General features: G+C 41.4%; 1 protein-coding gene across 5 annotated transcripts in view; it reads left to right on the top strand.

The window, feature by feature from the left end:
- The window catches only part of Pcsk5 (proprotein convertase subtilisin/kexin type 5), a 429034-nt gene that overhangs the window by 87033 nt on the left and 324782 nt on the right, over nt 1-17219 (top strand). For all 5 annotated transcript variants that reach the window (XM_055613830.1, XM_055613831.1, XM_055613833.1 and 2 more), the window contains exon 3: nt 5607-5720. In XM_055613830.1, coding sequence (XP_055469805.1) covers nt 5607-5720 — 114 coding nt within the window. The remainder of the gene's footprint in view (nt 1-5606; nt 5721-17219) is intronic.

Genomic DNA, 17219 nt, shown 5'->3' on the forward strand with positions numbered 1-17219 from the left:
CCTTCCTTCCTTCCTTCCTTCCTTCCTTCCTTCCTTCCTTCCTTCCTTCCTTCCCTCCCTCCCTCCTTCCCTCCCTTCCTCCCTTTCTTTTTTCTTTTCTTCCCTCCTTCCCTTCATCCCTCCCTCCTCCTTACTTCCTTCTTTCTTTTTCTATGTATTCATTTGTTTGTTTGTTTATTTTTTGAGGTGGGACCTTACTGTGACATCCTGACTGGCCTAGAATTCTCTTTGAACGGGCTGACCATCTGCCTCTACCTCTTTAGTGCTGGGATTAAAAGTATGCACCACTATATCGGAGTAGTTACCATTTTGTGACCAGGGTTTCAGAATATTACTGAGATATTTGGGCTTGCAAGCTGTGGGCTGGTACTGAGATGTTTTCCTTAAACCCCTTTTTTTATTAATCATAGGATACACACGCACACACGTACACACAGACTTTTTCTTCTAATCAAGTCAGCTCTATTTTGTTTTCAAAGTCAGAGAAGAGAAAAGGGAGGGCAGAGGGCAAACACTTTAATGTTCCTTCCCCCTATTTTGTTGATATTAGCCAAAAAGGGCACAAAGCAGGGTATCCTATTCATTCTCTGAAAGACTAGTCAATCAATCAGATCACTAGAGGTGGGTCTCTGTTTACAGGCCATCCCTCTAAATGCCAATTTTGCATCTTCATGGAATGACTAAAAATCATTTACCAGCTCGGACATCAACCTCAGTTTTCTATTGCTTTTAACAAATGATATTTGTTGTAAAATAGAGACTAGGTATATGTGGCTAGAGTTTTAGAACTAGGAAAAATTGGACTAGAAGGCATGTTTATCTCTCTCCCTCCATTTTACCTATAAATCTTACCAGGTGTCTGCCGGCAAATATAGTAAAACTACTCAGAAACTCCAATATAGTATGTTTTTGTATGCATAGACTTTACTGTTTTTTTTACTTACAGTTACAGTTTTCATTTACTATGTCAGCGAATAGCTTTGCATATTTATGTGCATAACTAGAAAGTAGAGTTACTCATTGGCATTTCTGTAGATACTGCCCAGTTACCATCCACAGAGCTATACAAAGTTGCATTCACCCAAGCATTATATGAGCATGACTCTTCTCCATATCAACAAAATCTTACCAACCTTTACATTGTGTCTGGAAGGATGATAGTTCATTCTTAGGTTGCTTTTGTCTTCATATGTCACTCTGTCATCACAATGAATTTTTTGACATAGGTTACATATTAAAAAAAAAACTGACTTATTTAGAAAGAAGTCTCTGAGAATCAAGATTTGGCAGCCAGGTTGGCCTCTGGTAAGGGCAGCTTAAGGTGACCCAGGAGCCCCTGTAGGAGCAGGCAGTACCATCTCAAGCAGGAAGCAGAGACTAGGATCCCACCATCCCCTCTGAGACCAGACCCCCAGTCTCACTAGCCCCACCTGGTAAAGGTTCCCGTCACTGCTGCCCCTGTATTAGTTACATGCAAGCATGGAACACAACCATGTTCAAATCAAAGCAATAGACGTGAAGTTCAACGCATTGCTCTGATTTGAGAAACTTGCTTTATCTTTCTAAGCATCGTATGGCTTTTGTCCTTTATCTATTTTCTTGTGGAATTTTATCTTAGTAAAGGTAGGTACTTCTTGTATACTAGAGAGATGGCCTCTGTGGTTAATGGTAGAAGCCATGAACTTTTATCATTTTGTCTTTCACCTCCCTCACCTTGATACTTTTTGCTATGACAAATTTATATTGTTTTCTTATAGTTAATATTATAATTTTTTTTCTAAATCACTTGGAAAGTTGTAGTATCTTTTTCACTGTAAATGTATTTTAATCTCATATATTTCTTACTCTGCTTAACTGTTTTTTTTTATTTTTTTACATTTAAACAGTGAATTCATTTTTAGTTGATCCTGATATTAGATGAAGCTTTTACTTTGTTCATTGTTGTTCAAGCACAATCATTGATACGTGTTTGCTTTTCCACTGTGATTTAGCATAGTACCTTTAGTATGTGCTGTCTTATATATCTGAGCTCTGTTTCTTTGTTTTCTATTTTATTCATTAATGTACCCATTATAATCATTAGGTCCACTGTATTTTTTTTACCTAAAGAAGAATTTATATGCTTCTCACCGCGGGATATAGTTTAAAAGTTATAATTTGTTTCCTATTTACATTTAAGAAATGGCTTATAGTATATTTTTTGCTTTATAAAATGTTTTATTTCTGCTGATAATAAACTGCCCCATGAATAGAATCCATAAGTTGGCAAATTTGAAATTGAGATATTAGTTAGCTGAGATTGTGGGATAGAAGTCCCATAATCTTCAGTTAATGTGTTTTGCTTGGCAAGTAAAAGCCGAGGATGGGGATCCTAGGAAGAGAAAGCCCAGAGTCCGCTAAGCCTGAGGCAGGAGATGAGAACTGAGTGTGGGAGGTGCTCTGAATTGACTGTACTCTGCAATGTGATTAAAAAGGAACACTTCCTACATAAGATTTCATGCACTCTGCCCAACAGTTGGCCGTAAGTCTCAGCATCTGCTTTGATAGTCTGCAGGGCAGAGGCTTTCAGAGGCCCTCTGTGGCATGGAATGTTATGTAAGAAGTGGGAAATAGTAAGAGCTGGAGAGGACGGGAACCGCACAAGGAGAGCAACATTACCAGAAAATGTGAACACAGGGAACTTCCCAGAAACTCATACTTCAACCAAGGACTATTCATGGAGATAACCTAGAACCCCTGCACAGATGTAGCACATGACAGTTCAGTGTCCAAGTGGGTTACATAGTAATGGGAAGAGGGACTGCCTCTGACATAATCTGATTAGCCTGCTCTTTGATCACCTCCCCCTGAGGGGGGAACAGCCTTACCAGGCCACAGAAGATGACAATGCAGCCACTCCTGATGTGATCTGATAGACTAAGATCAGAAGGAAGGAGAGGAGGACCTCCCCTATCAGTGGACTTGGGGAGGGGCATGCATGAAGAAGGGGGAGGGAGGGTGGGCTTGGGAGGGGAGGAGGGAGGGGCTTATGGGAGGATACAAAGTGAATAAAGTGTAATTAATTAAAAAAAAAAAGGAACACTTCCAGAGAGAGGATGTCATTATCTTTTGGGTTGGGTAGAGTTGAATGAAAATAAGTGTTCTCTTTGCAGTATGCTTTTTGGTATGAGATAAAATTTATATGATATAATACATCTGAGTTCTCCTGAAAGAACTTAAAGATGGAGATGGATGGATGGATGGATAGATGGATGGATGGATGGATGGATGGATGGATGGATGGATGGATGGATACCAGTTTAAAAAGCTAAGTATGGACTTTTTAGTCATTAAAAAAAGTTCTAATTCAAGCGTGCTTTTCCTGTTCCCTGAAGGCTCATGCCCATAAAGCACCAAGGCAAATTACATGATATCTGATGCTGCCTGCACACACATATCCTCGTGGGCCTTTTTTTGACTATAGCAGTCCCGTGATCAGGCAAAGCGACGTACGGTCAAACACAGATGCTAGGCTGCTGTGTCAGTCACCATCTAGCTACCCTGCTATGTAACTGACATTTTCATTTCATAAATTACAGAAGAGATGCTGCTTTTTAAGGTATTCCATTTTCCTTTAGTGCCGCAGTCCGTCTAGGAAAACGGCCGCCATTTGTTTTTCTCTCTCACACAAATCTACCTGTCTTACGTGTGTACACCTAGCGGGAAACACGTGTGTAGTTACAGTGGCAACACCATCTGTCCCACCACAGTAAAGACGTCCCTGATTTCTAGTAATTTCGAAGTGATTAGCAGATGTAAGACACTCTTTGATATTTGCACATCCACCCTGGCACTTTGGAATTCATAAATGTTCCATTCTGGGAAGAAATTTTACTTAAGCAGATCTAAAGCTCTTTGGTCTAGCAACTAGATCAGAACCCTCTTAACCTTGTTGGAATGAGATATGTAAGTAGTGATTTTAGATTAAGTTTGCAAACCTAAGTTGCATAATAAAACTTGTCATAAATGTGCCTTTTTGGGACATCTTGTGTAGAGATAATTATATTTTTATGACTCTAAGAACGATGAAATAATGGGTAAATTTCTCTGACGAAAATGTCTTCCAAAAATCAACATCATTCTCACTCATCTTCATATTCCCAGAATAGTGTCTGCCACTTAATATTTATTGAATGAATAAGATAGTGGAATTGATTTTTTTTTAGAAATTGATTATTTGTTTGGAATAAAGAAGTGAAGTTTTTCATATAAATAGAGGCACCTCTGTGTCTCTTTTTCAATTCTTTAGTCAAGTAGGCAAGGGAGATTTTGAATGTTTGTGTGGGCAGATAAGGGATTACAGAAGTAAGCTTCATGATGTCCCTACTTCAATTTTTACTTTGTGAAAACAAAGATAAATGGCTAGATAGGAAATTTCAAAATATTGTGACAAAGTCAGCTGTCAGACAAAGAAACATTCCGCAACTTGAAGACTTACATCAGGGCTAATCCTGCATTTGAGATGTTCTTTCTTTCTTTCTTTCTTTCTTTCTTTCTTTCTTTCTTTCTTTCTTTCTTTCTTTCTTTCTTTCTTTCTTTCTTTCTTGTTCTTTTCCATAATAATTACCTGTTTTATAAAATATCCTTATATAATAGCCTTGCCACAAGATTACAGATGCTGTGTTAAACTCAAGGTTGAAGCAGAGGTCATGGTTAAATGGTAAGGGTTTTCTGGAATGTTGCAGTTTTGAAGTTTAGAGCTGGCAGAGTGCCTATGGCTCAAGAAACTGATTCTCTAGGCTGTCGTAGAGATAAGGGTACGGCGTACATTTTTAAATTTACCTAGTGGTGCTCTTCCAACATGCTGCATTTATTTTGTTTGTTTGTTTGTTGTTTTTGTTGTTGTTGTTTTTAACTGTCTAACTCTAGCCAGGTGCTGTGGTATATACCTGCAGTCCTACGACATAGGAGGCAGAGGCAGGATTACTGCAAGTTCAAGGCTGCCCCTGACAAGTTTCAGGCCAAGCCTGAGTTACATAGTGACATGCTGTCTCAGAAAGACAAACAAAGAAATCAAATCCAAACCAAACGACAAAGAACCCTGATTCCAAAACACATTAGAATATGTTGCATAGGTGCAGGGAGGGACACATGGGTCAAATCCAGCCTGTTTTGTTTATAGCAGTTTACTTCAATTCCATTGTACTAATTCCAGTATGCATTACTATACTGCCAGAGCAGAATGAACAGCTACATCAGGCAGGCATCCACAAAGCCTGAAATATTTTGTATTTAACCTCTGTAGAAAAAGATTGCCAACTTTTACTATGAACAGAAATATACCCTAAAAATTATCACTGTCCCCTTAGAACAAATTATGAATGGCATGCCTTTGTAAAAAGCTTAAAACCTGGGCTGGTATTAAGATGAATTATTGCTCTATAAAAGACTAAAATGTCTGTTTGTATTGAAGTAAAGGAGAACTGGCTTTCTAGAGAATCACATGGACTCGGGGATTTTAATTGTCACAGCCTTGACAGAAAACGGGAAATGCTTTGGACTGTCATTTATGCTATGTGAACTGTGACGGAGGTGGAGCACTTACCAGATGTCTCTCTTCCGGGAAGGTGGAGTGGATCCAGCAGCAAGTGGTGAAGAAACGAACGAAGAGGGATTATGACCTCAGCCACGCCCAGTCCACCTACTTCAATGACCCCAAGTGGCCAAGTATGTGGTACATGGTAAGTTCCCTGAGGCGGCTTGGCTATGGCCGTGCTGTCCAGTTTGTGGTGTATGAGACCTATTTGCAATGGTGTTCATCTCTGCTAAACTGTGCATGCCCAGTGTCATTCACGACACACACTAGAACTTGGACATCCTTGAATTGACTTTGCTGGCAAGGGTTACCTGACACGCCCTAAAGTGTGTCAGGAAGTGTTTGATCAGTTGAGGGACGCCAGTTGTGTGCAGGGATGTCAGTAAGGGGAACTCACTGAGCGTGATCCACTTGGTCTTGCTTGCTTTGGAAACATACCTCCCTGGTCTTAGAATTTTTGCTTCATGATTACTGAAACATGGCTTGGAAGACATTACTCATTCTTCATCATGAATTCATATGTCACCAGTTTTCTCTGTAAGCTGTAAAAAGCCCTTTTTTTGCTTTTCTTTCTTGAAAATTTTTATTGCTAAGTGTTGCCAGGGTGTTTTCCACTGCACGACTTTTTATAAACCCTGTCTCAAATTCTCCACATGTCTTCAACTGATGAAAAGACATACATCCACAGAATTTCACATCCTTCTCACATATTTTCCTGGCTCCTGGCCTTTCAGTCCTGCTGGCTGGAGAGCTCCTTGGTCTTCCTTCCCTGTGGTTCAGGACTCAGTACCACAGATGCTTCCCCCATGGCTAATTTCCCTGGATGTTTTTCCCATTTTCTCTTCTGACATCAAGTCCTTGGTCTCACAGTTACTTCTGTGTTGCTGTGATAAAACCCCAGTATGGAAGAAAGTTTGGGTTTACAGTTCCAGAGGTAAAGCGCACAGTGGCAGAGGGGCATGGCAGGACAAGCATGATTGTAGGAGCAGGAAGCTAGGTTCCTATATCAACCTCAAATAGGAAGCAGAGGATGAACTGGAAGTGGGCTGAAACGAAGCTTTCCAAGATCCCCACCAGTGACATACTCCCTCCAGCAAGGCTGTACCTCCTAAAGGTTCCATAACCTCCCCAAACAGCACCACTAACTGGGACCTGGAATTCAAACATACAAGCCTACATGCACCATTTATCATTCAAACCACCACAACAGCGGCACCCTTCACCAGGCATTTTGCATTCTAGTCATTAATGTGGTCTTCAAACTTGCTCTGCTCTATTGGGGGTTAGCTAAGGGAAGGCTCTACATTTGGATCTTGATTTATATCCCTGCAAGGACTCAAGCTGTCACAATGCCGGAGAGTCGTGCTTAGGAATGTGGCTGATATGTCTCCCAACTCTCATTTTCTTAGACTTATCTAGAGACGGAAAGTTGTAGAAATATTTAGAATCCCAGCAGAATTTTTCATGAGAGCTCTGTGATGTTTAAAGAGAAGATAAAGGAGCTCTGGTGTGAAATTCAAAGGGATTGGGAATCAAGAAGTCATTTAAGCGGGGTCATCTGAGGGGACCTCGAGACGCATGGCTTGCTTGCTAGCTCTGAGGTAGAGAAGGCGTGGACCACAAGGGAGAACACCTGAGTTAGTACTGGCAGGGACTGAGGGGCTTTGCCTGCACACACAACACTGGAATGGATTTAAGAAATTTAGAAACAATATGGAAAAGGAAAGTGCCTCCATATGACTGTTTATAAATCCAGGTGAGAGAGACCTTCCTTGCCTTGTCTCACATTTCATCTCACAGGAAGGAGTCACTGCTGCCTTCACCTGCCTCGCTGGATAAGAGTAGGATAGCACATTTTTCTCTTCCTTTCATTGGACTAGTGAGACAGAATTGGCACCAGGAGAGAGGAAGGCTACTGCTTTAGCACCATGAACCTCTTGCCTTTTATTGTTGTTGATACTTTTTTTAACATTTATTCTGTCTATCTTTCTGCCTGCCTGCATGCTGGCTGACTTGTCTATCTCTTTCTCTCTCTCTTTCTATGTCTCTTTCTCCATCTCTCTCTCTCTCTCTCTCTCTCTCTGCCTCTGTGTCTCTGTCTCTCTCGATGTGTGTGTGTGTGTGTGTGTGTGTGTGTGTGTGTGTGTGTGTGTGTGTACACCCATGTGGAAGTCAGAAGACAACTCATGGGATGTCTCATGAGTGGTTTTCTTCTATCATGTGGGTTCTGGGGACCCTGATGCATTTTTTATTGCACTCTTATTTGGAGTATTTAAGCCTCTACCTCCCTCCCACCAGTCCTTTAACCCTAGGTAAGACAGAGAAGGTTAGTGGGGAGAGGGGACATAGACCCCTTTACTTCTCCTGGCTGTTTAGGGTCAATGGGTCCTTTTGCAAATGCAGCAAGCATTTTACTCCAAGCTGCTGCATTGAAATGTTTCTCTTTGTCTGTGTTCTCCAAGCTGCCACACTGTCCCACTCTGGTCTCTCCAAACTTTCACACCTTCTCTTTCTGGGCTCTCCTATGTATATCCCTCAGAGTCCTAGACCACATCCCTCTCTATGCTGCATGAGACAGACTGTTACTAGCTGGCAAAGACCACGCCCTGCAGGAGGCATTTATCAGCTGTGAACAAACTAAAGCCCAAACTAAAATCCCACACTTGGGATTAAACCAAACACATTTACATAACATAACTGAGTTTTTAAAGAAACCAAAACTTCCTTTACGGGATCCAAGTTGGGTTGGGCTGTCAGGGCTGGTAACATGTACCTTTACATGGTAAGACATCCTGTTGGCCAGTGGCCTCCTTTTTGATCATGGCCTCCTTGCTGACTGCAGGCTGCCATGCCTGTGTGCAAAAAGCTCCCTGTATTCCAGTGGATTTTCTCAGCCTCATGTGAGAAGGGTTAGAAAAAGAGCTTTTTGGGGGGTCCTTTAAAATGCACACACTTTGTGAAGATTCTGCTGGGTCTTACTTGCTATAAATGCTTGCCGTGTTCTAAGCAATGAACTAGCACTCTGAGTATTTTTTCTGATTTTGTGTAAATAAAAATATGTATTAGCGTGTGCTCCGTTCCAAGAATGAGGAATCTTCGGCTCATGCCCAAGCTCACTTAGCCTGGTAGAGCTGAGATGCCACAGTTGCCTGCCCCACCCCTGTGCTACCAACAGAGACTGAGAGAGATGCTAGTCCCGCCAATTGTGAACTTCTAATATGTTCACAGAGTGATGGCTGAAACAAGACTGAACCATGAGCGCCATTTGGGATAAACATAGTACCAGAGTACTTCAAATATTTCTGTTAAGTTACTGCTTTTCTCATAAGGAAAGGTACAGGCAGACTCATGATTCTCTTTCAAGCATACTCTGACCAAATGAGAGCCAGGACTCTTAGAACCTGTAAAACGGTGTTCAACCCCCCATGGCGTCCCGTAATATGCTTATATTTAAGCCTCACAATCTCTCCTCTACCACAGTGTGAGGCAGTTGCTCATGAGCGCGAATCATCTTTTGCTGAGATTTCAAAGCCCTACTATCTCATTGGTTCTGCTGGTCAGAAATCTAAACAGACCTGCTGAGCTCTCTTCTGCAGTGTCTGGGGTTCCAGCTGGAGAGTGGAAAGTTCTGCTCTCAAAAGTGTTTACTCATGTTGCTGGTGGCAATCGGTTCCTCTCCAGAGGGGCCTCACCAGAAAGCTGATTGGGTGTCACTTGACACTATTCCAGCTTCCCCCAAGCATGAGATCAAGTGGACATCTGGGAAGCACGGTTTTACATCTAGCCTTAGACGCCATGGAGAGTTGTCTCTTTCATTTCTTAGTATTAAATTTCGTTTCATTAGTAGAAAGGGTCAGCACCAGTTCTGCACCGAAGAGGACCCCAGCTCACATGCGCACACCAGAGGAGGCAAGGCTTACTGCTGCATCTCCAGAGACGACTACCAAAGCCCAATAAAAGCTGGCACAAGAAGCCTTGCACGGTGCCTGGCACCCATCTTATATCATAATTATTGTTCTTTGGCTTCTCAATCGCAGAACTAATTGAAGTTAGCAGAGACAATATATTCATATATATGCCATTATACTTTGCTGTTGTTTGTTTCCCTGCAATAATCGTTTTATTTGTTGTGCTAATAATCCTTTAAGAGAGTAAGAACTTACAACCAGTGAGCACCCTTCCTGTCACTCTTGATGACATATTAGTGGTCTAGCTAAACATGCGCTCATCTCTCTCTCTCTCTCTCATCTTCCAAGCTCTGGTCCATACTGTAGTGTGTACTGACTACTTGGTGAGTCTCCATAGGGCTCCTGCCTCCAGTTCATTAGCCTGAGCTCATTCTTTTCATCTCATGTTGGTCACAAAAAAAAAGTAGATATTAAAGGCAGAATGCTTCTTTTCGTTTCTTTAAAAGCTTTGCCCGAGCTCTTCCCTGCCTTGGAAAATGGTGTACAGACCATTCTATCCAGCTTTGAGGCTCTGCGCCCTTGTATCCAGAAGCGTGAGTTTAGAGAGCTTGTGCTAGACATGATGATTATGCCTTCCCCCTCTACCCTGCGCAGGTCCACATTCAGGAATCAGAAGGATCGATACTAGAAGCACCACTCTTTGCCTGCTGCATCAGCTCTGCCTTTCTTCTGACAGGCATGAGGCCATACATAGACACATGTGATCTGTGCCTCCTAAGATCAGTAAAGCAGAAAAGGACTAGATAAGAACATAAAAGACCTCACAGGGCAAGTAGCTCTTCTGCCGAAGCTTCCCTGGAGCCACATGCATGCAAGTGGCCACCGGTCCTTGCGTAGCCGCCAGAGTTTTGTTTGCAGTTTTAATCGTCTCTGAAAGTCTTGGTCCCACCCTAAGTCAGTGGTGCTTTGTGTTTTGGTATGGAGTGGGCCTCAGGCACTGAGGTGGCTCTAATGTGCATGTGTGGCGAGTGCTGAATAAGTACCAGTTGCATAAACGAACCAGCAAACCTGCTATCGCTCTGTAGCAGAGAAAATGATCACCTGCATTTAATGAGTTCCCCATGTTATGCCAAGTCTTTTGCTAACTCTTATGTAGTAGCTTATTGCCAGTGTTCCAGCAAGTGAGGCATCATTATCACTGCTGCTTTATGGGTGAGGAGAGAAAAGTTAAGTAACTTGCTGAAGGTCACCTAGAGAGCAGGGGCAGAGCCTGGTGTTCAGACCCACCTCTGCACCTGCAGCCCCAAGGTTTCAGATCCTCTCTGCATCTGTGGCTCACAAACTGTCAGACAGCAGAATCACCTGCCGGGCTTGAGACTGACAATTACCCATCCTTTCCTCTCCCCTCACCCACAGATGAGACGCGCTGTTGTCCAGGAGTCCCTGTGAAAAGCTACCTGCATAGCCTTATCTTGAACACAAGGTTATAAGAGCATAGCTTGTTTTGTCTCCCTGTTATCAGATGAAAGAAGGGCTTTTAAATTTCTGGGGCATCTCAAAGCACACCAGGTCAGTTTACATTTGCCTTGGTCCCATATCTTCTTCTGGCAGCATTTTCTGTTTGGGAAGCTGGAGAGGTTAATATGAAAAAAATATATTCACTTAATCTGAAATTTAACTGATCGAAAATGCCCGTGGCTTAGCTATCCTCTCAAGATGTTCCAAAGACAAAACCTACTGGGTAGAAAGGCATGGGGATTTGGCTGTGGGTAGGAGAATTGGTTTTACCTTACCCCGCTGATGCAGTGGTCCATTTTTAACACTATGAAGGAAGTTTAGTTTGACTGTCATGACTGCAAGATTAAGTAAAACTCTTCATCACATATCTGGAAAATCCAGTGAATTCAATATTGTATGCATTTTCACACATACCTAAGCTTAAAGAACCTAGTTGAAGTCCCCTATCCTAATTAGCATCCCTTCGTCTCCTTCGGGTCATCATTCATGATGAATTTAATGCATTTTTGGGAGGTTCCTTTGGTGGTACATTTCTCTTTGTGGGAGGGGTTTTTTAATTCACCCTAAATTCCCACCAGGATTCAACGATTGGGCTCTTGGTAGATAGGAAGAAGACAACTTGAATATGAAACTTGGGTGAAAATGTAAGTTTAATAGAAAAGATAATTTATCTCTTTAGTTATTTAAATATTAATAACTAGAGGAAACTGACAAGGCACTGCAAAATAATTCTGTCTAATAATTAGGAACTAATGATTTTGGAGAAGCCCATAATAAGGAACTTTTAAAACATTTTTTCTACCTAGGAAAGGCAAGTTCCATTGTAAGAAGTAAAGAGTAAGGAAAGGGAAGGCTTGATCAGTGGATGCTAGGTTTTAGTTAGGTAGGAGAAGGCAGTTCTATATTCTAGGTAGAAACCCTGTCTGTAGCAAGGATGACACACTGGATGTTCCAGTAGACAAAATGGAAAGATGTAGAGTGTTTCTACAACAAAGAAATGACAAATGTTGAAGACATGTTGGAATAGCATGTGGTAACCCCCATATATTTTTAAGTTTTGATGTGTTAATTTAAAAGTAAAACTTGGAGAAAGAGAGAAATACCTGAAGGTTTTTCTTTTGGGCTCTGACATTGGTGTGTGGGGCCAGCATCTGGGAACTTTCCATGATGGATGTTGGTGGCCTGTTTAGTGTCTATGGGTCCTTTCAAGACTGATAAATAATAACAAATGGGCTTGTGTTTTTGATGCACTGCCTCAGATTTCATGAAAGCTCTCTGGGTGGTTTTTCCAGAATCATATTTGCCGATCAGCAGAGTGAAAATTAGCTGAGTTCAGTTGTGTGGGGGGCATATCTGCCAAAAACGATGAACGAGCTAGCATAATAATTGCAAGAAATGATTGTAAGCCACATGGTCCTTTCTCAGCCAACTGGATGGTGTTCAGTACTCCAAGAGTTTGAGGCATTGCTGTTTCTGTGGTTGGCACACATTTTCCTACTGGTTTATGCTGTCATTTGACTCTAATAAAATCTGGTGAAGTTTGTGGCATTATTATTGCAGCAGCTTGGAAATCATGCTTTTAAGACCACTCATTTAGTTGTTTTAATTGAAAATGCAACATGGTGGAGGTCTGCAAGCCTGTGGCACACTATTAGGCCAGCAAGAGTCATCTGCGAAGGGTAACTCCAGCTCAGCATGGGCTAAGTGTGGGTGCTGGTGGGACTACGGATGTGAGACCTGGTTTTCTGTACTAGTATACGACCGACACCAATTAATTCTAGGACCTCTCAAAGCATTTTTCTCTTTCTGCATCAGTACATCTTGGGGTGGGAGGAGCAACCTATATTGATAGTTTCTTAAGTTTGTGCCTAATTGAATTTCTTCTAGTTCTCCATATCAAGATGTACCATGTACTGGACAGAGTCTGGGGAGAATACATACCATTGATAGGTCCATGTTGATCTCCAGCCAAGAGCTAATCCATGAGCTTCTGACTTCTGTATTCCATATTATCATAATATTATTACTTCAAACTTAATAGGAGGCCCCCCAGACCACCCAGGACTTCTGTAAATCACTAGGAGGGTCCACATGACTCAGAGTGTAGTCACACGCACAGCTACGGTTAACGTCAGTGAAAGAACACCAAGCAAACTCAGCAGATGGAAACATCCCATGGGGCAAAGACCAGAAGAAACCTGGTTCAGACTTCCAAGAAATTTCCCTTAGTGAAACGCCAGGAAAGCACTTCATTCCCCCAGCACTCAATGTGGTAACACGTGGGACAGGGTGTCTTAAAGCTTCACGTTGCTGGTGGGGGTGGGTAGATCACAGAGGCCCTGTGTTCCCCGTGTTCCAAAGTCCTAGCACTCAGAAGGAAAGCAGGTGTTCTGACACACCCAAGACCTAAAGGCTTTAAGTCCTGTGAGCAATTCTTATCTGGGAAAAATGACACTCCCTGTATCCAAGGCCTCAGATGCCAGCCAGTGACCAACCTTACAGAACATATTTAAAGAACCTGTCTCAGGCCTGCTGTGTTAAACACAGCCCTCTGGGTTTCTTAGATAGTTGTTCCTACCTGCTTCTTGTGAGCTAATAGAAGCTGCCTCACCATCCTTAATTTTTCTATTAAAGATGCTCCAGCTAATCAAAGCCATCCTGCCTTTCCAGTCAGTATCAGTCCTTCCCCACCCTTTCTGCTTTAATCTAAACCATTGCCAGCTCCTAATTAGGGTCTTGCAATAGCTGTGGATCTGCCTCCCAAGGTCTGTTTTCTGCCATAGTCAGATTGATTATTAAATGTCTAAACCAGCCAAATGAAATAACACCTCCCCATTTAGTCACTTCTCTTTATTTAACATTTCCATGTGACAATAAAAACCAAGTCCAGTCTCTTCTCTGTAGGGCCTTTTCTGGTTTGTCTCTCTCCTCACTGCCTTTGCATGCAGACTTCATTTGACCTGAGTTCATCTTCCCACAGATCTCTGGTTGGATGCTGCTCTCGCACCCATTCCCCTTGTTGACTTGCTATGATCTTTCTGAGCTTTCTTATAGTAGCCAGTTCCCTATGGCTTAGGCCAAGTCACTGTGTATTGTCTCACTTGGTATACTTTAATACAATTAAAACTGCAGATTTGTGTGAACATACAATAAGTACAGTTCCTGTTAGGGGAAGTCCATGGAGTGAGGAACTGTAGAGAAAAATTATTATGGAATCCTCATTGCCTGCTTGACATGGTACCTATTGAGACCCACTTATTTTTGTGCTCATCCCTTCCTTTCTTCCTCCTCCTCCTCCTTTTTCTTTTTAATGTTTGGCAAATATTTTTTTTTCTAAGCACTTGAGAGTTTCTGCATACAAAGAGGAAATAGTAAACAAGATGACCACATTGCACTAAGTGGGCGTTCTGTGAGTATGGGTTTAGGTAATTTTAGTCACTTTGCCGAAGGTGTGGAAGCTGGTCCAGCGAGGGTACACAACAGAGTCTTGCCAGTGTGTGTTTCATTGTCTCACATGATCAGTGTGTTGAGAGGAAATAGCATAAGAATGTTAAGTAAGCCTAGAGATAGTAAAAGTGCTTTTTGAGGAGGCCAAAAACTAGTGACCCATGGGGTGGGGGGGCTCTTCTACTAGCATCCATTTCTCTGCTAGTGTAAATTACCAAAGGCTTTATGAATATTCTGAGAGCTATAATTTATTTTGCACTAGCAATTTGTCTTGTAAGTTTTGCTTTCAAAGAGTAAGAACTATGCAGGTAGCCCACCCAAGACCACTCTACCGTGGTGATAAACAGGTCTGTTAGAGAAAAAAAGTCATTTTTAATCAAGTTTTTCAAGACTCTTCTTTAATTAGTAACTAATTTTCTGTTGGAGAGCAAATAGGATTGACCCTTGAGCTTCCTTAATCTGTGTCGTCTCTTGGACATGTTGATTAAAGTTCTTTTATCAAATAGCTTCTCTGAATTCCTCATTTCTCAGCTTGGTTTCCCCTAGGATTGGGGTCAGCTGTGGTGATCAATTATTGTAACCTGTCATTGCTAGTAGCTAGGGTTATTAGCTCAATAAAAGTCTTTGAGCCAGATTGAAGGGAGAATCAGTCACCCCATTCCATCATATTACATAGTCACAGAACTAACCTTGGTTATTTATAAAACTACAAAATGGTCCCTTATATTCCATGTTAGGAATTCAAATTCTAAAATTCTAAAAGTCTATGACATAGAGACATCTAGAATGTTTCTTTCCCTTGTTTGGTGGACAGTGAAGTTGGCTAGGACATATATGGAGGGAAAGGAATCCAGTGATGGAAAAAAAAGAAAGGAAAAACAGACTACCTAAGCTGCTTGGAGGAAGAGAAAATAATAATTTCCTTAATGTTGGAGGAAGAGAAAATAATAATTTCCTTAATGTCATTCTGACTTACCAGTTTTTTCAATGTAAGAAATACTTGGTGGGCAGTCCCTTCCCAGGATGATATTCTATGTTAGGGATGGATGTCAATACAGAGGGGTATGAGCCAAGAGAGCTGCTGTATAGCACATAAAGCTAGACTGGAGTAGAAGGAAGCTTTTAATTCCAGGGAAAGGGCTTGATTGCCTAACTGCATGGATCAGAATCAAAATTGGGTTTTGAATGCAGAGGTACCATTTTTGATGGCAGATGTGGACTAAACGGAAAAGGCATTCACTGATTATTCACTCCTTGATTAGAAAAAAGGAGAGGCTGATTAAACATATATATATATATATATATATATATATATATATATATATGTGTGTGTGTGTGTGTGTGTGTGTGTGTGTGTGTGTGTGTGTGTGTGTGTGTATGTATATATGTGTGTGTGTGTGTGTGTGTGTTTATGCTAAAGCAATGGTCAATTAGTCTGGATGGTGAATGTTCAAATATTTGGTGCCATGTTAATGAGAAACTTCAAATATTACTCAGAAGAAATGTGGCTTTTGTTTTATTCATGGTCTCTTTATTTTCTAGTGATTTGAATTTGATCTTTATAAAAGAGACTACCACTATAGAAATTTTCACCCAAGCATATAAAACTAGCATATACGAAGCCCAGAAGAGAATGTTATATCCAAACAATGGAAATATGCTCTTAGTGCCCTCTCTGCAAGGCTCTGAAAATTTAGTTACATTTATGTCTTGAAAACTTGATTGAGAAATCATTCTTCTCTGTCAGAGAGCTAAAGAACTTTAGCTTGACCCTCGGGGGTCGTGGCAAGTTTAGAGTTTTTAGTTCTTCTTTTTTTATTTTTTAACTTTGAAATGATGTTTTGTTTGGTTTTGTCTGACTGGAGATTGAGGTTCGGCCCTGGTGAACACTCCAGCAGTAAACTGTGTTTCCAGTCTTACTTTTTCAGTTTGTGACAGGTTCTCACAATGTTGTCTAGGATACTCTTGAGCTCAGTCAGTGTCCCAGCCTGGCCTTCATTTTGTGATCTCCAAATGCCAGCTTTCATTGTAGCTTGGATTAAAGGCCATGGTCACCAGGCCCAGTGAAATATTTCCAGCACCCTTTCCATTTTTCTTTTGAGCCTGTGCTCTCCATCATAATCCTGTCTGCTTTTCACTCATGCATTTTACACAGGCACGCTGCAATGGGCACTATACTCTTTTATAGTTATTGCTTCTTTTGGAAACAGGTCAAACTTTAGGAAGATCCTGGAATAGTTAAAATGCCACCAAATTAGAATGATCCTGAAACCTAATTCAAGCTCTCAGTGTGTTCTCAGTCCCCACCTTGTACATTTTTACTAGTTAGAAATAAACTGTAATCACAGAAATATACCTTTCTTCCTCCTCTTCCTTCTCATCCTCCTTTTCCTCTTCTTCTTCTTCAGTTTTGGTTTATCGAGAGAGTATTTCTCTATGTAGCCCTAGCTGTCCTGAACTCACTTTTTAGACCAGGCTGTCCTCAAACTCACAGAGATCTACCTGCCTCTGCCTTCCTGAGTGCTGGAATTATAGGCCTGTGCCACCATGCCTGACTAAATATACCTTTCTGTACTAAATTATTCCATTGAAAAATACTTCCTTGGGCTTTATCAGAAACTTCAGCCATGTGGTCTGAATTTGGGGGTGGGGACTCACATGTGATTCTTATTTCACACACTTCTACCAAAAACATATTAGAAATCAAAATCCAAAAGAAAAATATAATGAGTGCCAGTGGCACTATCACCAACTTTGATAATATCAGCTGA

This window comes from Psammomys obesus, unplaced genomic scaffold (assembly GCF_907164565.1).
Source record: "Psammomys obesus unplaced genomic scaffold, mPsaObe1.curated_primary_1811, whole genome shotgun sequence".
NCBI classification, from domain to species: Eukaryota; Metazoa; Chordata; class Mammalia; order Rodentia; family Muridae; genus Psammomys; species Psammomys obesus.